Raw genomic sequence first — 24,528 nt, forward strand, 5'->3', positions numbered from 1 at the left:
AGAAAAAGGACTTGGTATTGAAGAACAAAAAGGTATTAATGAAGATAGCTGGCACATGTACATTTTTGATGTGCAAAAGATTTTTAGCATGGATAATAACATCTAATTCTCACAAATAATATTCTTGCCACAAATAAATTTAGTAATTTATTAAAATAACAGGATCATTAAGCAAAATTTGACTAGAAGATCTCTTGTCCCTAATTATATACATACATACAAACATACCTACCTATGTACACACACACGATATTAAGATATTAAGATAAAAGACTTAAGGTGTCCACACTTAAAGTGCCCAAACCACCCCAAATCAAAGGAAAGACAAAAGTCTTCAAAACTGTTTTGAAGCCAATATAGCACTTTGTCCCTTCCTTTGGTTTCCTACACCCCCAACCATGGTTTGTCTCCTTCTGTTACTATGCTACTAGGTTTTTTTTTTTTACTATAAATTTTAAAGGGCTTTGTTTTATTTCTCCATCTTCCAGTCATCTGGTGTGTGTAAAAATATTTTCACTACAGAGTCATCACATTTCTGGTGTCTTGCTCTTTTCCCCTTAATATTATTTTTCTTCTTTTCATTAAAAAAAATAATTTCCATCTAATTTTCTCTTTAGGTTTCTCCTTCCTTAATTTCATTCATTTTTTGGTCCTACATTTATTCTAAATAACAATACCCTTGAAGAATTCTAAGGAGCATACCACAGAGAACTTTTGCACACCTGTGTTTATTGATGTGCTAGGCACAGCAGTCAAGTTGTAGAAACAACCAAGATGTTCTCCAACAGCTGAGTGGTAAAGAAGGCGTGCAAACACATAGCAGAGTTTCGAGGAAAGTGGATGGAAATTTAGCTTATCGTGTTACAATAAATAAGACAAATATCTCATGTTTCCTCCTGTATATGACATTTATTATAATATAAATGTTTATGCTACACATGGCATAGAAGTAGGGTAGAGAAAGGAAGAAGATAGTGGGCAAAAGACAGAGGATAAAGCTGGGGGAGAGGAAACAAGGTAAGATAACAAAGGGACAAGAGATGGACAAAACCAATGCTTCTCTACTCTAGACTGTTAAAGAAAGAGGGAAAACTACATTCAATGGGTGAGAGAAATGAGTGACCTGTGTGTGTGCTGGGAGTAGGGAGAGGTGACATGGCTGAAAGTGAAAGTGGATCAGAAGTTCTTTGAAATGTATCTAAATGCTAGGAAACCAGATGGTGTTTTCTCTAGACCAGTAAAACCTGCTAGCATTAGATAACCCAAAGATGCTGGCATCTTGAATGTTTGAGAATCGTGTAGAATTTAAGGGCAAATAAAATTGAATTTTTCTGGTTCTTTAAAAGTTTAAATGTCCTCTTTGTAGCATGTTTCTTGAGAGATGACTGTGTCGGTGTCCTTTCTCTAAAGGACAGTAAAATTTCTACGTATCAATAAAATTTTCCAACAGCTAAGGAAAACCATAGGCATCTTTACATTCACAGTGTTTGAGTGCTCTAGAATAGTCCCAGTTAGGGCACATTGTGATTACTAAGGCGTTGGCCTTGAAGATGTCCAACAATGACTGGTTACAGATAGAAAGGCCAAGGATCCAGAAGTTACTCAGTCTAAACTATCCCAATGGTCTTGACCTGAGTCAGAAATGACCTCTATAATCAACTGTACTACACTTGGCATCCTATTTTGCATCTCGGGCTTCTTATGATGAACTCTTTTTAGGAGAAAACTGTCACTCTCAGAGGCAGCAATGACCTTGCTCTGAGTCCAGCTTGAACAGAGACAAAAGCAGCCTTGTTTTCAGCCTCAGCAGAGCCAACCTTCCTAGGATTTTCTCCACAAACTCCATCCTTCTGTATTAGGAACTCCAACCCAGGCAGAGCTCAGCGCTGTCTGTCACTTAGAAGTCTCTCACACATCTGCCACGTCTGCAATCATATGTTCTCTCTATCCTTCATCTTACTTCTGTATGTGCTGTTTTTATTTTGAAAATATTAAGATGTTAGTTAAATTATTACAAACGAGTGAGATTATTTTGAAAATATTAAGATGTTAGTTAAATTAGTACAAATGAGTGAGACTGGCTTGTGTGTGACCACCATCTACCTTCTGCTCTCACCACTCCCAACTTCACTCACAGTGCCTACTAATCAGTTTCCTAGTTTCAGATTAACTACATACAGTGCAATAGTCCCCAAGGTAAACACACTGTGCTCTGTCTAATGGAAGACACAGAGAAGTTGGCCGTGTAAGAGCCCACTATCATCAACTTCTTTTTTTTTATTTCATATACTTTAAAATTTTATTCATTGACAATTTCACACAATTATATGATATGTTCTAATCATATTCCTCCTTCTACAACCCCTTCTTGGCTTCCTCTCACCCCAAGCCCTACTTCTACCACCAAGCATTCACCCCACTTTTGAAATAAAAATGTCGTTTTTCATTTTGGTTCTGCCCTGTGACCCAATGGGTTTAAACAGGATCACCTGTGTGGGTAAGTGGAAGGCAGCCAGTGGAGCATGAATAATTCAGCAGAGGCTGCAGGACCAAAGACTTTCTCTCCAGCAGCTCTCAAGAACCAATAGGTTTCCTGGGCAGGGCTGGCCCTATGTTCCCTCCTCTACCTGTGACTATAGTGGAATTCCAATTGTGTTTTAATAAATAAAGCTTGCCTGAAGATCTGAGAGTAAAACAGTGCCATTGTTCAGTCTTAAAAAACCAGGGAATGCGCCGGGCGGTGGTGCCGCACGCCTTTAATCCCAGCACTCGGGAGGCAGGCAGATCTCTGTGAGTTCGAGGCCAGCCTGGACTACAAGAGCTAGTTCCAGGACAAGGAACCAAAAAGCTATGGAGAAACCCTGTCTCAAAAAATAAAAAAAATTAAAAAAAAACAAAAGACAGGTAATGCTAACATACACCTTTAATTCCAGTATTCACACTAGTTGCCATAGACCAATTTAATTCTCTTTAATTGCAGAACTAGAGAGGGTTATGAAATGGGAAAAACAGCTCTCAGACATAGTGTCATTCTCAGGTTCTTAGAGGCAGGCTCACTATTTCAAACTGGGGTCAAGGTAAGAGCCAATGACTGGCTGCTTTGCTTTTCAGATATTCAGGTTGAACCCCAATATCTGTTTCTGAGTTTTTATTAATTGTGCTTCATGGGACCGAACATCAATGGCCTCAGTCATGTGTGAACCCTATGTTGGCAACCACGGATACTTTGAACTTACGAATGTCATGGCGATATCATAAGCACTCGATAGTTTTTCATGACTCCCATCCTCAGTGTCTGGTAATGACATTCCTTGAACACCCTTTGTGGGAAAATAGGGTAGCCTCCTGCCTGGGGAAGTATGCCCCATGCCAACTAGAAATGTTGCTGATGAAAATGCTCCTTCTGTTTGGATAAATCAGCAGTAGGAAATGTCATCCCAGCTCTCTGGCCACTGGCTGCCTGCACATACTCTGCTTCCTTAAAAATAAAATAATATTCTTTTATATATTTTTATGCAGTGGACATTTTTGTTGGTAAAACATAAAATTTTCCTGAAATACAAGTTAAATTTATATCATCTTTCCAACCCTGTCCTGATGAAAGAAATTTGTTGGCTCCTGTACAAAATTTGGATGTGTTGATTGAGAATGATTCATTTCAGAGTCTATATAAAATTCTCCTGTTGATAAATATCTTCTAATTCAGTAACAAAACATAAAGATTTAAAAGTATGCCTGCTGTAAGTTTTATAGTTGCAGCTTATTCTTGAGCCTGGAGATTGCTTTTAACAGTATACTTCGCTTAGCATAGTGATTATTTTTCATCATTTCTTTGTTATATAAAACACCTTCATTGTATGAAGTAATTTCCCCTTTGAAAGTGTGAACCACATATTTTTAAATGTATTTCTTTAGTTTTTATTTATTTGTGTATGTGCAAATGTGTATGCATGTGGACATACATGGACAACAGAGCCTGCATGAGGTCAGAGGAACACTTATGGGAGTCAGTTCTCTCCTTCCGTCATGTGGGTCCTGGTGATCAGGAGTCAGGCTTGGTGTCAAGCACCCCTACTCACTGAGCCATTTCTCTGGTCCTCAAGAAATATTCCTACCAGGTATTGTTACAATCCCTAGATTAGTTGTTAAATACACATTTAATAATTTATGATTGTACACCAACTGTCATGATATCAATGGTCAGGTGTTTATGTTCCTACACTAAAGGAGAGAGAGCAGAGTGTGCTTAATACTTCATGACACTTATGCCACATTCTGTGAACTGTACCTGTTGCTCCATGACCGCCACTACAAAGAATGGTACCTCTGGTCTGGTGTTTGCACTGAAGAAGTGAGCACAAAACCTACATATACCTGCCTCTATTGGTCTTTGCTTAACGGAGGTCTCTTACCATCTGTGGGTAGGTGCTCAAAAGTCCTTTCTTCCTCTCCTAAGCAATGCCTGCCTACATGGAAAAATTTAGTCTGGAGATACGGAGACTGCTGGGACAGAGCTGTGCTGCCTTCTTAGCTTTCCTGCTTCCTTTTTTCTACTGTTCGCTAACAATCTTGCAACCTATTTTGGTTTGCAATAATCCACCTGCCTCCTCTTTCCATAGATGGGCTCTACCACTGAGATTTAACTATTTCTTTGCATTTCTAATGATTTCCCCCTCCAAATTTCAGTACACAGAAAAGGTTTGTAATTAATCAGTTCTGCTGGGGTACTGAAATTCTCCCTAATAGGTGAGAAGGTAGCATATGGAAGACACACTACAGACAAAGTCCGAGAAAATAACCCAGGTAATGCAAGAATACTGAGTTTGACTTCCTACAAAGTTACTGAGAAAGTGATTAAAATTGATCTGCCATATTACCCAAACTATAATTCTTCATGAATTTTCAAATGTGTGAGAAGCCTTTTGCCTGGAAACTTTACTTAACAGATGAGAAGGGATGACTAGACTTCCGACAGGATGGAGACTGATTTGGCCATGCTTTTGTTGTTTTGTTTTATTTTTCTCTCACTGTCATCTCTTCCTGGTACAGGAACAACTTTAATTTCAAGCCAATAATCCCTTATGTTTGGCTTCATATTCCTATTGTTAGACATGTATGTTTGGGAGACTTGAAGCAGCAACAGGGTGTTTTCCACATCCTTGTGGTGTTCATTTTTCCTGTTGTGAAAAACAGTCTGATTAAAGTAATCCAAGAAAGATTTCCTTTTAGGTCATAATCTGGGAGATGTTTATCATGACAGGGAAGCATGAGATTCAGGCTATACTGAGTGCCAATCTGACAGCAGAGAGCAATTATTACTGTTTCTCAGTTTGCTTTTCCTTCTTCATTCTGTCCAAGACCCAAGCATGTGGTATGACCCACAGTTAAGATGAGTCTTTCCATTGCTAAGAAACTAATTGAGATCGTCTCTCCCAGACATTCCTAGAGGTTTGTTTCTTAAGCAATTCTAGAACCTGCCAAGCTGGCAATTAATATAAACATCCAAAGTCCACTCCTTGACAACTTGTTGCACAAGCATCATTTTAATTGATTATCTTCCACTCTTTATCCCCATATACTCACAGCACCATAGAATGCAAAAATGAGTTCAGTTCACACTCAAAGGTCTTTAACAGTTTCAACACTGCTCATAGTGCAAGTCTTACCTGAGATTCTATTGTAGTCACTTAAATTGATATATTACAACATAAAAAACTGTGTAATTCCAAGATGCAGTAGCATAGAATAGACATTATTATTCCAAAATGGAAGAATGGGAACATAGCAAGTAGTGACTATGTCAAAACAAGGTGAATACCCACATAGAAAACTCTAAATTTTGCACTTCCACATAAGGATGGAATTTGTGATGCAATCCTCTAAGTTCTAAAGAACCCTAGTTGTCCTGTCCCACCAGCTCTGAGACTGTAGAACACCTAGTCTTTCCCTTGTGCTGGATTCATTCCATGACTGTATCTTTCCTCAATGGATTTCCCACCTCCCTGGAATCTCCAACATCTCCACTGAAACCTAGGTATAACCTTTGCAGTCTTATGTGGTGGCTTCTGGGAGATCTCCTTTCAAAGACTGATCCTGTCACACATTGGCTGCCCTCAACAGATCTCTAAAACTATGCAGCAAGACTGTATGTATGACCCCCTTAAACTTTTATGCCTGCAAAACCAGTGCCATATTGCTGCTGTTGCCGCCGAGAACTGTTGCTGACTTGAGATGTAGCCAGGTTCCATTGGACCACAGTGGGAAAAACTTCTCTATGTTTGGTATATGTAGCTACAAAAATAATTTCTAAGATAGTTTGTTGATGTAGTTGTTTTGGTTTTGGATGCTGTTTTTAAAGTAGGAAACCCTTTCTGAAATATACTCTTAAGGCAGGATTCATCTCACAGATTTATTTATAGTTTGTATTTTTATAAGTTGGTGCCTTTGATGGGGTTGATTGTGGCTTCTAGACTAACTTCTTATCATGATAAAGAGACTGGGATGTCTCTTTCACAAGGGCAGATATAGCCACTTTTCTTTCCTTGCATGAATATTTAAAGTTGCTTACACAAATTTTCCTCTGTAAACTTCATGTTTTCTTTATTTTAAAAACCTCTTCCAGATCTTAATGAAAAGACTCAGCAGCCACCATTGCAAAGTCTAATTGTTGTAGTGTGTTCTGATTTTCCCCACCAAGTACTTTTAAATTCTCATCACAAACACATGCGGTACACGGGGAGAACGCAGCCGACTGTGGCAAGAATGGAGCAAGAATGACCTAGAGTTCCCAGCGCAGTCCTTGTTTCCCCCTGAAATCCAAGGGCCTAGCCTCCACTGTACATGTTCCTCTCAGCATTCCCCAGTGGAGTCCTTGTTTCCCCCTGAAATCCAAGGGCCTAGCCTCCACTGTACATGTTCCTCTCAGCATTCTGGTCTCCCAAACTAAAGTGCATTAGGTTCTGCTTACAGCCTTCTAGGGTTTTCCTATCCCAAGGTTTTAAGTTCATCCATATCTCTACTCCAAACTAGTTAAAAACACTCAATGTCAGGATTTTTGGTCTCTCTGGGAAATAGTAGTCACTCTCCATTTCAAAGACCCCTTATGGACCAGATTCCTGTCACATAACAAAGGTGACACAAAAGAGTCACAAATTTTAATCTGCACAGCTTTTATTACCAAACAGCCTAATGTTTTTCTCATACGTTGTCCTAAAAAAAAATCTACTTGTTAATTTTTACAGGAGTTCTTCACAATGAATTATTTGTATAACTGGGGTACAATTGTCACACTTCTCCATTGGACCATTTTTCTTTTTTACTTACTCACATCCTTTCTAGAAATAATTTCACTATATTCTGACTGTTTTCCCACTTTACTATATAGATTACGTCAATGAAATTTGATGGGATTTATGGATGCCATTCTCTTGTATTTTTGAGCTAATGATTTGTATTTTTAATCTTGATTGTAACTGCTAATGAAATGATACTGACTCTCAACTCCAATAAGGTGGTGTCTCTTTGATTATTTAGCAATAGTGGGAGTTCAGACCTCATGCATAGCACTGCTTATTAAAGTAGCACATGCAGTTTTAATAACAAGGCATATAGTTGTGGTATCAAAATAATAGAATCATAGCTTTATAAATCCCTTCCCAGGAACTCCCAGGCTATTTCATAAAGGAGCTGAGAGCTTTCATCCCTGCACCCAATAATTTACCAGCTCCTGGTAAAACAATAAGGAACGCATTGCCAACTGTGTCAAGAATTTGTGCAAACAGTGAGGGTTTCTCTTTAGTTCTCTCAATCTCTTCTCTCAGATGACTTATTTCATTCATTAACATTTCAGACTTCTTTTTAAATCCTTCAACAAGAAGTTCTTCTTGGATCTGTAAAAAGAAAAATCCTCCATTACTCACATGCAGAATTTTGCATTTAACTTTAATTTCCATCCACTATCTATTTCACTACCACTTAAGAAGGGTCTTTGATATTTTAAGACATTTATACCTAAAAAGAGGAGTATCCACAGTTTACACATATTTAGGGAGAATTTATCAGTATCTTCCCATCGAGACTGTCCCAATACACACAAAAAAATTTCCCTTTTGAAAAGATTGCAGAAGGCAAGTGAACTAAAACTTACTCTCAATTATAAGGAGGTGTCTCTGATTATTTCATGAATTATGGTTATCCTGATCTGTATAGAACACTCTAAGATAGGACATATAGTTTATTTTATATCAGCTTACATGATGAATCAAACAGGAATAAATAAATAGTGCAATTTATGAGATTGTACCATATTCTGTTTAATTCTATCATTTTATTATATTTCATTTTTCAATTTAATTAATTCATCTCTCTTTTTGAATGCATTTGTGAGCACGTGTGTAAATGCATACATATGTATGTGTTTGTCCATATCTATGGAGGCCAGAGGTTGATGTCATGTATGTTCTTCAAATGCTTCCTCCTTATTTTTTATTAAATGTATTTTTTATTACATGTTTGACTATTTTGCTTACATGTGTATGTACCATGTGTGTGCCTGCTGCCCATGGATATCAAAACAGCATATCAGATCCCCTGGAATTCTAATTCTGGACAATATAAGGTGCCATATGATTGATGGAAACTAAACCTGGGTCCTCGGCAGGAACAATAAATGCTCTGAGCCAACTCTACAGTCTCATTTTAAAGCTAAAGTCTCTCCTTAATTCTATAGCTAGTTGATTCTACTGGGCTAGCTAACTAGAAAGCTCAGGGGTCCTCCTATCTTTTTCCTGAAGGTCACTGGTAAATGTCACTTCATGTAGTTTTTTTTTCATGGATTCTGAAGATCTGAATTAGTTCCTCATACATGTACAATGAGAACTTCAGTGACTGAGACATCTCCCCACCCCATCCTCCTCTTCTGTTTTATCCTGGACTAAAACGCTGTTGTCTGAGGTTTTCTGTCCTGCCCTGTTCCCACAATTGTTAAGTCCCAAAACAATCACACAGAGGTATATATTAATGATAAACTGATTGGCCCCTTAGCTCGGGCTTCTTATTAACTCTTATAACTTATGTTAACCCATTATTCTTATCTATGTTAGCCACATGACTTGGTACCTTTTTCAGTGGGGCCGGTCACATCTTCTTTCTACTGTGTCTGGGCAGGACTGGAGAGGAATGGGCTTCCTCCTTCCCAGACTTATCCTGTTCTCAATGACCTGCCTCTACTTCCTGTCTGGTTGTCCTGCCTATACTTCCTGCCTGGATACTGGCCAATCAGCTTTTATTTAAAATACAATTGACAGAATATAGATATTGTCCTGCACCACAACTGATATATTCACACTAGATGGATCCACCTCATTTTCTTTGAAGAATAAGCCTAGATTCCTAAAGACTATTGGAAAGGGTCAACTGCAGCACAAGAAGACCATCCTAGAATTTCAACAAACAGCAACTCAGAACCCTGGGGATATTATTTATATACTTGAAGTCTAACTCTATACAGATACTGGTGTCTTATGTGCTCAGAGCTTCAGTAAAGCCCATATGAACTTTGATACAACATTCACAGTTGAAGTTACAGTTTGAGACTGACGGTTTCCTTGTTGGGAAGTCACAGCACCATCTGTCTGGCACTGACAAACCCCATCCGCACTTGCCTTTAGCTTGTGCTCTAGCATCTTCTCCTGCTCACTCAGAAGAGTCTCCCTTTCCTTCTCCATCTTCTCTTGAAGTTTAGCAATGTTTTCTTGGAAGCTTCTCTCTTGAGCTTCCATCAGTTGCTCTTGCTCCTCCTGTTTCTGTCTCAGCAGCTCTCGTTCCTTCTCAGCCACCTCCTTCTTTGTCCTCTCAGCTGTTCCACAGATGTTCAAGAAAGGAAAGAAATCACAGTCAGAATGTAGCTACACTATCCAGGGCTCAAAGGGAACCCTGTGAGTACTCCCATTAGCCAGGCCAGGAGCATCATGGTTCCTAACATGATGGAAAGGCACCAATTAACTGGACACAAAATACAACACCAACACCCTATGTGTTTGTACATCTAGGAGATGTCAAACACCCAGCAGGAGGAAGCTCCTTATTCCAGAAGGATCTGCCTGTCCACCAGTCAGAGGGCTTTGCATAATGCACCCTCCTCTCTAACAGTTGGACACTCTACCCTACCTGCTATGGCCTTCTGTCCATCTGTAAGGGCTTTGTCTGAATTCAGGATGGAGTTCTCTACAGTACCCTGTGACTGTAGGAAGCTCTTGAGAACCTCATTTGCCTGGGGACCCAAGAAGAGAAAATACAATTTAGGCAATAAAGATTAAGTCTTCTGCTGGGGTATTTATTGATAAACAAAACTCCTAATTTTTTGAGTCCTGTCTCACAAGGTCCATTTAATTCCATGGCCATAATGAAAGTACAAGCTTTTTCAGATTCAAAAACCCTCCGCCTCAGCCTCCTTGCTAGCTTCACTGCCTCTCTTCCCAGAAATGCTTCCTACCAGCTGCCCTAGGTTACAGTTCAAACTACAGTTACAAAGCAATTCCATGCAGTTCCACAGACACACAGTTTCTATTGGTTACCATGTTTGAAAATATTTTGTTTTCTACCTTCATGGGTATTCCAGACTTTACAGCTAAGACGACATATACAGAAATGTCACTTTCTATCTTAGAAAGCTTAGCCTGGTATTTCTGGAAACATGCTTAGTTTTCTTTTATACAGCTTTATTATGGTATTATTAACAAATGAAAATTCTAACTGTTTAAGACACACGAAGTTTTAATGCATTATATGTATTAAGGAAGCTGCTTGTTGGTCCAGGTCACCAAGAACTGAAATAACCACACAGAAACTGTATTAATTAAATCACTGCTTGGCCTATTAGCTCTAACTTCCTATTGGCTAGCTTTTACATCTTAATTTAACTCATTTCCATTATTTTATATTTTACCACAAGGCTCACGGACTACCGGCAAGGTTTCAACATATCTGTCTCTGGCAGAGGCTCCATAGCTTCTCTCTGACTCTGCCTTCCTTCTTTCTCCAAGCATTCAGTTTAGTTTTCTCCACTAAACTCTACTCTACCCTATCAGGCTAAGCCAGTTTCTTTATTAACCAATGGTATTCAGCATACAGAAAGGAATTCCACATCAATTATATATTAAGTAATTATTATAGTTGAAAAATTTATATATCAATTGCCTCAAATAGTTACCTTTGTGTGGTAATAATACTTGAAATCAACTTTTTTAGCTTTTAGATATATATCAGATTATTCTATGCATACTCACTATTTGTCTTTCTAAACTACTATGTCTTATAGCTATATGTTCATATGTCTTGATGAATGTCTCACTGTTCTCTCTTTTCTCAGTCACAGTAATGACCATTGTACTCTATGTTAATGTGGCAGTTTACATGAGAATGGGTCCCATAAAACTCATATATTTAAATGAATGGTCCCCAGTTGGTATTACTATTTGGAAAGGATTAGGAAGTGTGGCCTTTTTGGATAAAGTATGTCATTGGGAGTAGGCTTTGAGATTACAAAAGTCCACACCAGTCCCAGTCTCTTTCTCTGCCTATTCCTTGTGCACAGAATGTGAAGTTCTCGCTCCAGTGCCATGCCTGTCTGCTTCCTACCATGATGACTATGTATTACTCCTCCAAACTGTTATAAGTACCACATTGGGCTGCCATAAGTCATGAACCATCTTTTTGAGGTGACTTTTGCAGCAATTCTAGCTGTAGCAGGTGTTTGTATGTTCCAGGGTAGGGGCATGAGAATTAGAAATATTAGGTAAGAGGAACAGAGAAGAAAGAAACACAGAGACACAGGATAGTAATAGAAAGGCAACTCAGCGAATACTGAATGATGAATTTTGAGTACTGAGCTTGCCCGCACAGTTTTCATACACTTTTATGCCCTGATACAAAAGGGGGAAGAAGGCAAAAAGACTGCTTTGCCATGATGCAAAGGAAAACAAGCACTGTTAGTTGTTTTGATACTTTAGACATCGAGCTATTATTTCCTGAGGAAAGTATTGGATATCTGGGGAAATATACACAGCATAGACCAAGTGTTCTATAGGCAGCCACTCCCTAAGTCAAACGTCCTATTTCAAAAGAAGGAGAAGTATGCTTGAATTCTATGACCTTAGGTTAGGGTGGAGCAGATCTACTTCTATGGGCCATCTTAATGTCCAAAACCTTCAGACAAGGTGGAATAGGCTCACATTTTTGGGTCTCCACACAAAACTAGAAGCAAGTCCCCAGTAAATACTTTCCCTTATCAGACTTGCTTGTACTCATAGTGCCTCTTCAAAGCCATAGAACAGTAATAAAACAGTTAATATTAGTTTATCTTTCTTTGTTGTTCTCTCTCTCTCCATGATGCCACTGAAAGTGAGCCACAACATGCAGTATTTGTCTTCCTGTTACTGGCTTATTTCTATGAATATACTGTCTTTTAGATCCATTCATATTTTCACAATTGGCAGCATTTTTAAGGCTGAATAGTGATTCATCATATGGATATGAAATCGATAGTATATAGATGATAGACGGATGGATGGATAGATAGATAGATGATAGAAAGTTAGATAGATGATAGATAGATAGATAGATAGATAGATGATAGATAGAAAGATAGATAGATAGATAGATAGATAGATAGATAGATAGATAGATAGATAGATAGATAGATAGATAGATGATAGATAGATAGATGATAGATAGAAAGATAGATAGAGATAGATGATAAACATGCTAAGTAGACAAAATAATATAATGTACTTTTTTTTCCTTGTCAAGGCATCCCATTTATTGAAGCAAGTTTTATGTCTTATATACTCCTCAGTGAGGAGCTCAGGGCAGGGGGAACTGAGGAAGGGGGAAGGGGGAAAGGGAAGGAAGGGCTCGGTAGCTAGGCAACTAAGTGGGGCAGTTTGAAAGCTAAGCAGGGCAGTTGCAAGGTCAGTGGCTAGAACACCTGCTGTTAGTGATAAGCAGCAAGCCTTATACTTTTATTAGTAAGTAGTAAAAACAACATGGTCCTTGCATAAAAACAGATATATAAACCAATATAAGACACTGAGAGAGACAAGACATAATGAAATTACATCTCTGTATTATATTTTCCACCTAAAAGAACTAAAAATGGATTAAACCTAAGACCTAGTATTTTAAAATTCTTAAAACAAGGGACAGATGAAAAATATTTGAACAAAAGTTGAGGGAAAAGCCATATAGCATTGGATTTATGATGGTGTTTTAGACTTAGTACCCAAATCATAGACAAATAGATAAGTGAGACTATAGCCAACCATAAACTTCCTGTACAGTAAAGGAAGCACTTGATCAAATCAAAGGGGACATATCAAATGAGAGAAAATGTTTGCAAGCCATATACTGATAAGGAGTTAAAATATGAAGACAATGAAGAACTCACACAATACAATAGGGAAAAGTAGTATGCTTAAAATAACATACAATTACCCTGAATTATAATTTTCAAAATAAGAAATTCAAATGGCCAACAAGTATTTGTACTCAGTTTTACTAATCATTCATGAAATAACAAACTAAAATTACAATGGTGTGTCATCTTGTGGCCATGCTTATTATAATAAGCTCAAACGTTTTGATTGAGTTACCAAAAAACTTTATAGATTTCTTAGTGAAATGGAAACTGACTACAGTCATTATACATAACAAAATAAAGATTCCTCAAAAAACAGAATTCTGAGATTCTGATAGCTGACCTGCCAAATCTATTAATGAAGGTAGTGTGGACGTAGGCAATGTGTTAGGGCACTGGCACATTACACTTGTTCAGTGCATGAGAGTGGGAAGCACAACTACTTAGTTTATATATTCTGATATATATAAATTGAAAATCTAGCCAAGTCACCCTGAAATTATTCTTGTGCCAGAACTGAATGCTCAGGGTCTGCCAACCATGAACTTGCCTTCACCTTGATTAGTTACACCAGTACCTAGTAGCTACCACTCTAGCTGAACTCCGTAAGCCATTGTTTCTGTCATTTCTCACCTTTACTCCCTTCCGGGACACTCGCTCATAGTTCTGCTCCACCTTCTTCCTGGCCTCTATGTAGAGACTGTGCCCACCAGGAACAGAGAAAGCTCCACTTGAGACACTCTTCCTCAGGGACTCTGAAAGCTTGTCCAGCTCAGCCTGGCAGTGACTGATAGATGCTGCTTCATTCTGTTGCATGAAAGCTTCCTTCCTTTCTTCTATGACAGCCTGCAGGATAATAGGGGAAGGAAGAACAAAGCTGTTACAAGTAAGGTGTGATGGTTTGAAAAAAATGGCCATAGGGAGTGGCACTAATAGGAGGTGAGACTTGTTGGAATAGGTTTGGCATTGTTAGAGGAAGTATATCACTATGGAAGTGGGCTTTGGGGTCTCTGGCGCTCAAGCCACGCCCAATATCACAGTTCACTTCCTGTTTCCTATAGATCAAGATGTAGAACCCTCTGCTATTTTTCCAGGACCATGTCTTCCTGCATACTACCATGCTTCGCACCATGATGATAATGAACTAAACCTCTGAAACTGTAGGGAACCCTCAATTAAATGCTTTCCTTTATGAGAGCTGCTGTGATCATAGTCTCTCTTCACAGCAACACAAACCCTAAGAGAGAAGGTCCTACTGTGCTTTTCTGAACGAACCAATGAGACAGCCCCAGAGTGGACTGGGAAAGGATGAGGGTCAGGAATCCCAACCTAGTTAATTCTGTGTGTTAATTTCTGGAAAGTCTGTCAGCTTCCTTGGGTTCATACCCAGCAGCTGTTAAATCTACTTGGAAGACATAAGACTATTTCCTCTGAAAATGGAGGTTGGTGTAGCTGAAAAACCAATTCTTCAGAGCTGAGGGAACTGTACTCGTAGGAGAGTTTTGAACCATCATGAATTCTTTCAGTGATAACTTGAGTGTTGGTATGCTAGAACACGTGTGTTTTGTTTCTTTACGTGTTTGTTTGTTCTCATAAGTGATAATCCTAATTAATTTCCTCAATATGAACTAAAAGATTTTTGTCCTTCCAGGTTCAAGGTCAGATAAATGGAAGACCAGAAACTCTCAGGGAATCTGCTTTTGGTCTGATAGGTCACGGTAATCCCCTGAGAGTTGTTTTTTTGGTGCCAATGCCTTCATCACCCTGGGCTGGTGACTGTGCTGGATAGTAATCCTATGGTGACATTATATTACATAACAGAAGGAGATCTAGCCACCCAAGCCCTTCAGAATGTAAGTTTTGACTTTTGCGGCTGGAAAGAAATCAGAACAACTAGAAAAATAGAATGCAGTGATTCCTTGTGTTTTGCTAAGGGGAAAAGCTTTTCCCAGACCTATAGATCAGTGTTAAATCAATCAGACAGCACATTTTCTGTTTTCAGTGCATCAAACAGAGACCCACATACTCTTGCTTCACCTCTCTTTTGAACTTTGAAGTAATAAAATGCATGCTGTTTCCAGGTACTAAGTACATGATATTTTGTTTCATAGCAATAAAAATAATCAAATGTTATTGCTTCAAGAAAGGGAAAAGTCTTATGCAAAGAGTTAAGTTTTCCATAAAAATTTCAATGAGAAAGATTCAGACCTTGAGATTTAAAAAAGTGGAGTCTAAGGGTTGTATCAGAAGGGCAAGGATCAGGCAAGCTAAGTGCTAGGATGTGTTACCACCAGTCTCCTCTGGAACTCTTGCTCGTCGTCCTTGAAGGAGTGCTCCATGAAAACAGCAATGGCTTCCTTCTCACAGTCTGCATGTACATCCAGAAGCTCTTGGAGAGTGTCTGTTGGGAGCTGCAGTTTCTGGGCCATCTGCTCACTGTAATGGTCAGCTGCCTTCTGCACAGCTGCCGAGTTCTCACGCTGAGCCAGGGTCATCACGGCATTCTCCAAGCAAGGCACAGTCCCGCTATTGATGGCATCCAAGTAGGTCTTCACCAGAGTCCCCAGTCCTAAGAAAAATATCGTTAAGAACTGGTACATTCTCACTAACTGTTATTTATAAGTTTTAGGCCTAATGTTATCAAAAGCAACAAAATTCTATTCAACACGAATTTCTCTTCTTTTCTAACGTCTTCCATATCTTTCGTTCTTTGTTCATGGTCTCTCAGAATCAATAGTTATTTAATAAAACTGACTTCTTCCTTTGCAGTTTCCAAATTTAATGCACTAAAAATAATCACTGATTCTAACTAAGAGGTTTCAAGACTTTTTTTGTAGAACATTTGGTTATTTATTTATTTATTTATTAAAGATTTCTGTCTCTTCCCCACCACTGCCTCCCATTTTCCTCCCCCTTCCCCAATCAAGTCCCTCTCCCTCGAATCCGGTACCAAATAACTAAAAGAAAAGTGTGTTAGAATAAGAAAGCAAATTTCATCTTTTGTGAGATCAAGTTGCAAATGAAAATTCAAGTCCCTTCAGGAAAAAAATGTCAAAAGTTTGAAGAGAGAATACAGAATATGAAACCAAGTATAAACCCATTTGAGCAAAGGCAAACCATGGTTACACAGGCAGAATGTCTATGGCGCTTAGAATGTTTAAACTTGTTTCTCTAATTGAATGGGACCCTTGACCTGCTGTGTTCCGACCAGTGTCAGCCCAAAAGTAATCTGTATGGTCAAACTGAGCCACTCTTCCAGGGGAACTCCAAGTCATTTTGCAGATTTCTGTCCACTCATCTGCATATCTTTATGGTATTACCTGTGTAACACAAGCTAGGCTTCAATAAACACTCATATTCAGAAAGGTCAAGTATGAAACTCATATGTGTGTCTGAACATTTGTTTCCTCCATATTCCTTTATATAAGCATACAAAAGTTTCAAGACCACAAAAGAATCATCACTTCGTTGAATATTCTAAGCCACAGGGACGTGCCTGCTACAAAAGAAACTCACGGTTTCCTGTGACAGTAATCCCGCCTCTCAGCGTCTTGGTCTTTGCATTGGTGAAGATGTAGGAACAGAACTTTTTTGATTCCACCTGGAAATTCCATTCCAGTTCGTTTTCTGGAACTTTTTCAATTTGAGATAGTAAACTTTTGTCCCTTGTAGGCCGGTCAAAGACAAAGCACCTCCGTACTGGAAAGAAATATCTGATACATTCTCTGGTTGTGTTGGACTTTTGGACTTTGGGATTGTTTCCTGTAAGAGAGGGGGGCACTCAGTGATGGGGCAGCTGGAAGGTAAGATGATCAAAGACTTTCCGAGAATGCTTTAAAGGCTGCAGCTCCAGGCCATCTGAATGACTGTGCCAACAGCTCTAAAGTAACAAGTGCATTTGGGGACCTCACTACTTTGTCATTACATTGGACTTGACATTATTTTCCAGGGAATCTCGATGACATAAATTAGCTATTTAACATCAATATTTGTCTAAATAATAGATAAATGAATAACAATATTGATTTTAGGTACTTATCTGTCCCACTAAACATAATCCATGTAATGAATTTGCAATGTTAACATGCCACCATATTGCATCAGTCAAGAAGGTGAAATTTCAGTGAATAATGGAGTATTGCACATTAGTGGAGACATACATCTTTTCCCCCCAACCCCATGCACTAAAAGAAATCCACGACAAGGTATAACTATTTGAGCTAGTAAAACATTCAAGTGAGAAAGATTTTTTAAAATATTGTCAGTAGATTTCCCTGTAATTTTAAGGTTTTTATTCACTTATTTATTTGATGAACCAGTTTCTCTCAAAATATGCTATGAAAAACAATTATATTAACAAATAAATAAGACTCAGGAAGTAGCCTTGACCGTAATCCTTATCTATTTTTGTTTCTGTTTTTCATTGTAATAATAAAAGTATTTAATATGATATATTCTAAGATAAAGTAAGTTTAAATCTTAACTCTGAATATTTTCAACTAATAATGATTGCCAAAATTATGGCTATATGCCAATTGTCATGACAATTAACAAGGGTTTCAGTGCAGTCTAAAGTAGAGATATCAAGTGCTGAGCAGCATTTAGTGAATTCTACGTCCCGCAGTGATACCTGGAATCAGCTTCAGGGCATTCTCCAGGTACTCATCCGCTGTGATGACATGTCCATCTAACTTCAGCTCCAGAGTGAAATCCCGAACAGTCCAGACAAAGTCCGGGAAGAAGCTCACAAACTCACTGGAGTCCTTTCCTTCATCCTCTCTGGGGCTGGCCTTTGCCCGGATTAGCTGTGTTAATTCAGTCACATAACTGGAATTGTAGCTAAGGATATGAAACAAAACACCTTCTAGATATCATGTCAAGTCAGTTATTAAAACTATTCCCCTTTGTCCTGTGTCCACTCAAACTCAACCAAGACTTTTTGACTTGGATAAGAGAACAAGAAGTAAGATGCCTTCCTCCTATAGTTAAGGGAACATGTTAGTTTGGTCCCTGAAAGGATACTGCAGCTGCTCTAGGGCCTGGTGGTTGATGGTGTTCATGCTGTTGTAGACAAAGGTGCTGCTTAAAAGCACAGCCAAGGCAAAGATCCATGAGTCATTCTTAGGGTCACCCTAGAGGACACATGAGGACATGGGTAATTAAAAATATAATATTCATTCATTCATCCAAATGTTCCTTCATACTTTCAGATATATTATTAGTAGATCTGAGAGAAATAACAAAATTTGAACACAATTCTACATCCAATCCTCATTGCTCACACTTACACTGACTCCTCTCAATGTATAGCTTGTTTAGCTAAGTTACCTGACAGAGGTAGGATATAAGTCAGTGGTAGGAAGCTGAACGGTCTTGCACAAGGTTCTAGATTTGGTTCCCAGAACTGACTGGTAAAATGACAAAATATTCAATGCATATAAAACATTTCCTAGATGTCTGGAACACAGTAGGTAATGATAAGTAGGCAGTTATGCCTTGATGAATTTTTGTCACAATTATAGACACAAATCTTATTCAGTTAAGTACAATTCGTCACTGTGCTTCTGACAAAATGCAGAGATACATTTGGTAGCTATCCTTTTCCATATACTTGCCTTCTAGAAGATGAATTACTGCAATAGCAAAAAAATATGCCCACATACCTACAACCACAGTAACACTGTCTGCCAGAAAGAGAGTCAAAATTATTAATAACAAAACAGCAAAGAAAAGCACATAGATAGGATGAGTTAATCTGAGAATTTAGAGCAAGAAATCATTACACCCGGTAAGATCCTTACCTTTTCTATATCACCAAGACCCTCTGTGTCCAGAAGGACGAGGGTATGGGTTGGCTTGGTGGGGTGAGGCACACACCACATCCAGATTCCCTTGGTTTCAGACTGCACGGTGGAACCCAAGGAAAAGCCTGAAAGGAAGAGGAACAAACAGAAAAGGTCAGAGCAGGAAGGCCAAGGTAGTTGAATGCTGAGAATAGTTAGCAAGCAGCAAGGAAAAGCCTTGTTTTTACTTCAGCAAAGATGGTGAATTCAGTCCATAAATAATACTTTCCCAAGAAATACTTGAGCCTTCTACTTACCTCATTCTTCCAACTCCTCAAAATGGATTGTGTTAAGGGATTAGTTTAGACTCTATTAATTCTAGTATTTATATATGAGTTTAAAAAATTTTGTGTCCTCTTAATTCTGGTAGAGTCCAAGCACTGAAGCCCAGGAGCCAATGACCACCTAGTACTGAAGCCCAGGAGCCAATGACCACCTAGCACTGAAGCCCAGGAGCCAATGGCCCCCTAGCACTGAAGCCCAGGAGCCAGTGGCCACCTAGCACTGAAGCCCAGGAGCCAATGGCCACCTAGTACCGAAGCCCAGGAGCCAATGACCACCTAGCACTGAAACCCAGGAGCCAATGGCCCCCTAGCACTGAAGCCCAGGAGCCAGTGGCCACCTAGCACTGAAGCCCAGGAGCCAATGGCCACCTAGCACTGAAGCCCAGGAGCCAATGGCCACCTAGCACTGAAGCCCAGGAGCCAATGACCACCTAGCACTGAAGCCCAGGAGCCAATGGCCCCCTAGCACTGAAGCCCAGGAGCCAATGGCCACCTAGCACTGAAGCCCAGGAGCCAGTGGCCACCTAGCACTGAAGCCCAGGAGCCAATGGCCACCTAGCAAGCCTTGCCTTCACTCGCTTTCACTCTCACGAGGAACAGTGCACACGAGACTTATTTCTCACCTTGGTCACAGTTCCTTTCATAGAGTTCCATTCAATGTTTCTCATGCCACATGTTGACACTCATTTTTACCTGCTTCTTTGGAGTGAGGAGCAATTAATTCCTACCTGGTCATTCATATTGCCATTTGTCAAGTGCTTGCTCACACCCGTTAGCTCCCTTTTTCCTCCCTGCATCACTGTGAACAGTACCACCATTCCATATCCTTTAATTACCTCGCGAATGCATGGTATAGTTTAGATGTGGAATATCAACCAAAGGCCCATGTGTTCAAGGCTTGCTCCACAGAATGCTGAAATGATTAGTTGTGTAAAAACTAGAGGTGAGGCCAAGTAGGCGGTCTTTGAATTATTAGGGGTGTGCCTTTAAAAGATAGTGTAGAACGCTGTCTCTTAAGTATTGCTGTTGTTTTTTTTTGCCTGTTTAATCTTTTTTTATTTTTATTATTTAATCAAAATTTCCACCTCATCCCCTCCCCCCATTTCCCTCCCACTCCCCCAATCCCCCTTCCCCTCCCTCTCCAGTCCAAAGAGCAGTCAGGGTTCCCTGCCCTGTGGGAAGTCCAAGGACATCCCCCCTCCATCCAAGACTAGGTTTTCTTCACGCCAAGCTTGAAACCAATAGAGCAGCACGGCTCTGTCACATGCTTCCTGCTAAAGATCACTGCCTTCCCCCACCAAACCCAAAAGCATCGTGACCAATTATCCAGGAAGTGAATCCTCCAGCAATGTCAACCGAAGCAAACCTTTGTCTTTGTCACTGATTTTTTTCATACTTCGGTCATCATGGTGACAACTGACTGGCATCATAGGCTATCATGCCAGGCCCATGATGGGAATAATAGCTTTGGGCTTTGGTTTTGTTTGGTTTGGTTTTGATACCCCTTCCTCCCTTAGTTTATTCATCTGTTGAGCTCTGTGGCTATTGCCTCATCAATGTCGAATAATCTCAGGGACAGAGAGGAGCCAAGTGACACCTTTTTCTTTATTTTCAAAAGTTTAAACCCACAGTTTAAACTTCTCAAAACCAGTGGACAGCAGGCTGTATCCGTTGCTCCCAGACTTTGCCCATTTGTCATACACAACATTTTCTTCCTTCAACCACAAAGAGAAACAAATGGCATATAATTCATAGTATGCCATGGTTCAGCATAGCCACACTGTGATCTCCACAGGACAAATGTTAAAGTCTGCCTTTCTGCAGACTTCTGGACCTGACTTCTGTTGAATCACATCGGGAGAGACTGCTGCCTGAGCAACTGTTATAAATATGGTAAATGTGATAGGAGACCATTTTTCTCAGTCATGTGGATAAAGTATTTCAAAGTGAGTCACCCACAGAGACATAGAGTGACATGAACCTGTTTCTGGACCTTGGTTGGGAACTTAACTCCTTCTTTACTGCTGTAACATTGAAAAGTCCAAATATAATTCAGAGCTCTAATGGCAAATTATCTTAGCTACCAACGTTATCTTGAGTAGAAAATGAAGCAATACTGTTGAAACTTCCCAGTCTAAAACAAGTGTCTTAGGGCTCTCAAATGCAAATCACTCAAAAGTTTATAAAGTTATTCAATCCAGAAAAAGAAAAATACCTCCCCCAATTGATGGTCAAGAGTTCCTCTACTAGAAAGATAAAGACAAATGGGTTGTGTGGGAGGCAGAAGGACGGAAAGCAGAAAGGGTTGAAAGGGGAGGAAAGTTAAAGGACAGGAGGAGAAGGGGGAGCAGGTAACAAGAGGGAAGATAGGAGGAAAGAATGAAGGAAGGAAAGGGGATGAGAGAGGAGGAACCCTGGAGAGATGCATCCAGATGGAAAAGTTTTGCAGTCAAGTTTAATCAGAAAAGGTACTGAATCACTGATGCAAAAACTAAGAAACATTAGGAAGAACGCTGCCTGTGGGCTTTTTTAAAAATGTGTGGAATGCTAGGAATAGCACCAGTGTTCAACAACAAATGGATAAACGGTATGGTATCCCCAGACAACCACATGCAATAAAGTAGTAGAAATAAACTGGGAATATGTATGACAATTACAGGACACTCAGTGTCTTCTTCTGACCTGTGTATATGCACAATGTACACATACCTGTAAACACACAAGCTCATATACTCCCCTACACATAAAGAAAGAAAGAATGAACATATTCTCTGTAAATGAAAGTATCAAGGAGCTGCAGAGAGTATGTGAGAGAGCATGATTTGTGTTCATGTGGTTAGTAGAGTTTTATTTCCAATATCTAATATTTGATCTGGATTGATCATTAACTCCATTGTCAATAATTCATAAAAAGTTTTGCTATGATAATGAAGCCAGCCTCAGAAAGTCAATTGTGTTCCCTCTGATTTCAGCAGATACCTCAAGTCTGTGTAAAGAGGACAGGAAAGTGGAAGGGGAACTGTATTAGGAATGAAGGAGACTGGTGGGCAGGAGAGAGAGGAAGGAAGAAAGGAAAGATTACTGGGGGAGATCTGCTGAAACATACATGCATGCATAAAAATGGCTGTATGTAGCACATTACAGCAAAATAACAAACAAGTTTGAAAAAGTTTGCCTTGAAAAAAAAAAGGAAAGAAAGCAAAAAGCAAAAACAGCAAAGCCAAACCCCAGAGATTGGATACAGCTCAGTTAGGATTTTGGCTATATAAGAACCCTACTACACATCCTTCTTCATTCTATCTCATTTGTTCGCTTGTTTGATTGTTTTTATAGAACAGGTGAAACAATATTCACACTAGAAATGTTCTTGTAGCTTGAGCAAAGACACAGGAGGAAGAATGGGGTCTCTTGACAGAGTTCAGCTGTTGATCGGGTCAGAATAGAGGGTCAAGAGGAATTTTAAGGTGGATCCTTTGATAAAGTTGGGGAACAATCACTATACAGAAGAATGTGATTTTTCCCCATAGTTTATAAATTATAAGTTTGATGATAAGAATGGGGAATTTTCATCCATGAGAGGGACTGGACTCTTAGAAAAGTGTGCTCTACCACCTACCACTGGTCCAAGGAAATGGTCTCCACGCATCAGAAGGACACTCACCATGGTTCTGTCCTGCAAGACGGTTCATGAGGTAGGACTTCCCTGTACGGTATAAGCCAACAATGGCCACCACCACCAAAGGCTGAGATATCTTCTCAAGAATCCTTATAGCCTCCGGGTTAACCATCAGCTCTTCTTTCCAGTTTTGCACCAGACAAATGGGTGTCTCCATGGTCCACTGAGATGCCCCAGCACCCTGTAACTGAGAGCAATCACTCCTTGAAATTCATGGTCTAAAAGTCATCGTCATTATTCACGGCAGATGCATCAGCTTTTGTTTGTGCACCACATATATCAACTTCTGTGTGTTTCTATAGGGAAAAAAATGAGCTTAGCATTTCAAAGCCTGTTACAGTACTTAAAATACAGTATCTTACGATTCTTTCTCGAACTATGCAAAGAATTGCTTTGTTTTTTAAAGAATAAAATGAGGAAAACAAAAGACTGATGTATGAGACCCGAATGCACTCAGGTTTTGTAGAAAGTGGAGCAAAATGCACATAAAAAACTTGCAAAGTGGGTAGGAAGATTTCCTGGCATTCTAAAAGACTTTGAAGTCTCAGTATGTGAAATTTACTGAGTACTGGCCATGTGTTGGACACTGTCTTGGGTGACCAATATCAAGGAGTAAACAAAATTAAACAAAATGCGAGCAAATTCCTGCCTTGGTGGCTCTCTACTCAAATGTGAGAGATAATTGCAGAGAATGCGCGTGCGCGGACACACACACACACACACACACACACACACACACACACACCTACCTTAGAAGAAAATGAGTAGAGAATCAGGTAGGGACTTTGGAAGCCGGCTTTAGATGTATGTAAACTGGAACCGACTCCACCAAAATATGATGGATGCCTCTTGGTGACATCTTTGAGGATAGATGTCTACCTTCAGGAAAGCATTGAGGGCACTAGGAAGGAACTTGGGAGAAACTATCCCACCAAAGAGCCACTGCAGGACTGTCGGGATTGACTCCTGGATCCCAGACAGTGCAGTGCTTCCTTTCCAAGTTCCCTCCAACAAGAATGAGACATAATATTCTCAGTCTCCCAAACCAAGAGTTCTGAGAAAAGCAGCGCATGCACCTTTGGGACGCCAGGAGGCGCTCTGCACTGGGCGACACACCGTGGAGTCGCTTATGTGGTCTACCCCAGAGTAGAGTGCTCCCTGGGAATTTCTCCCAGAGGTTGTTGAGTGAAAGGCTCAGGAAGACTTACCAGCTCTGGCGCGACAGCAGGGACCAATCCTCAACTGACTAGGCTCCTTAGAGGGTTGTCTTCCTGTTTCAGGCTCCTTGGCACAGCCACTCTTAGAAGCAGC

At 39.7% G+C, this 24,528-nt stretch overlaps 1 protein-coding gene across 2 annotated transcripts; it reads right to left on the reverse strand.

Moving 5' to 3' along the window:
- Positions 1-7,156: 7,156 nt before the first annotated feature.
- On the reverse strand, positions 7,157-24,528 carry LOC142854850 (guanylate-binding protein 3-like). Of its 2 annotated transcripts, none has more exons than XM_075981203.1 (11): positions 24,426-24,528; positions 23,203-23,404; positions 19,216-19,343; positions 18,437-18,546; positions 18,045-18,241; positions 16,931-17,176; positions 15,703-15,983; positions 14,048-14,260; positions 10,168-10,270; positions 9,663-9,856; positions 7,157-7,889 (listed from the first exon to the last, which is right to left on the reverse strand). In XM_075981203.1, exons 2-11 carry the CDS (start codon positions 23,372-23,374, stop codon positions 7,671-7,673), a joined length of 1,863 nt encoding a protein of 620 aa, XP_075837318.1. In that variant the 5' UTR covers positions 23,375-23,404; positions 24,426-24,528; the 3' UTR covers positions 7,157-7,670. The 2 variants fall into 2 exon arrangements, with proteins under 2 accessions (XP_075837318.1, XP_075837319.1); XM_075981204.1 differs by lacking the exon at positions 24,426-24,528 and adding an exon at positions 23,967-24,397 and having other exon boundaries at positions 7,158-7,889.

The sequence above is a fragment of the Microtus pennsylvanicus genome, chromosome 7 (assembly GCF_037038515.1).
Source record: "Microtus pennsylvanicus isolate mMicPen1 chromosome 7, mMicPen1.hap1, whole genome shotgun sequence".
In the NCBI taxonomy this organism is placed as follows: domain Eukaryota; kingdom Metazoa; phylum Chordata; class Mammalia; order Rodentia; family Cricetidae; genus Microtus; species Microtus pennsylvanicus.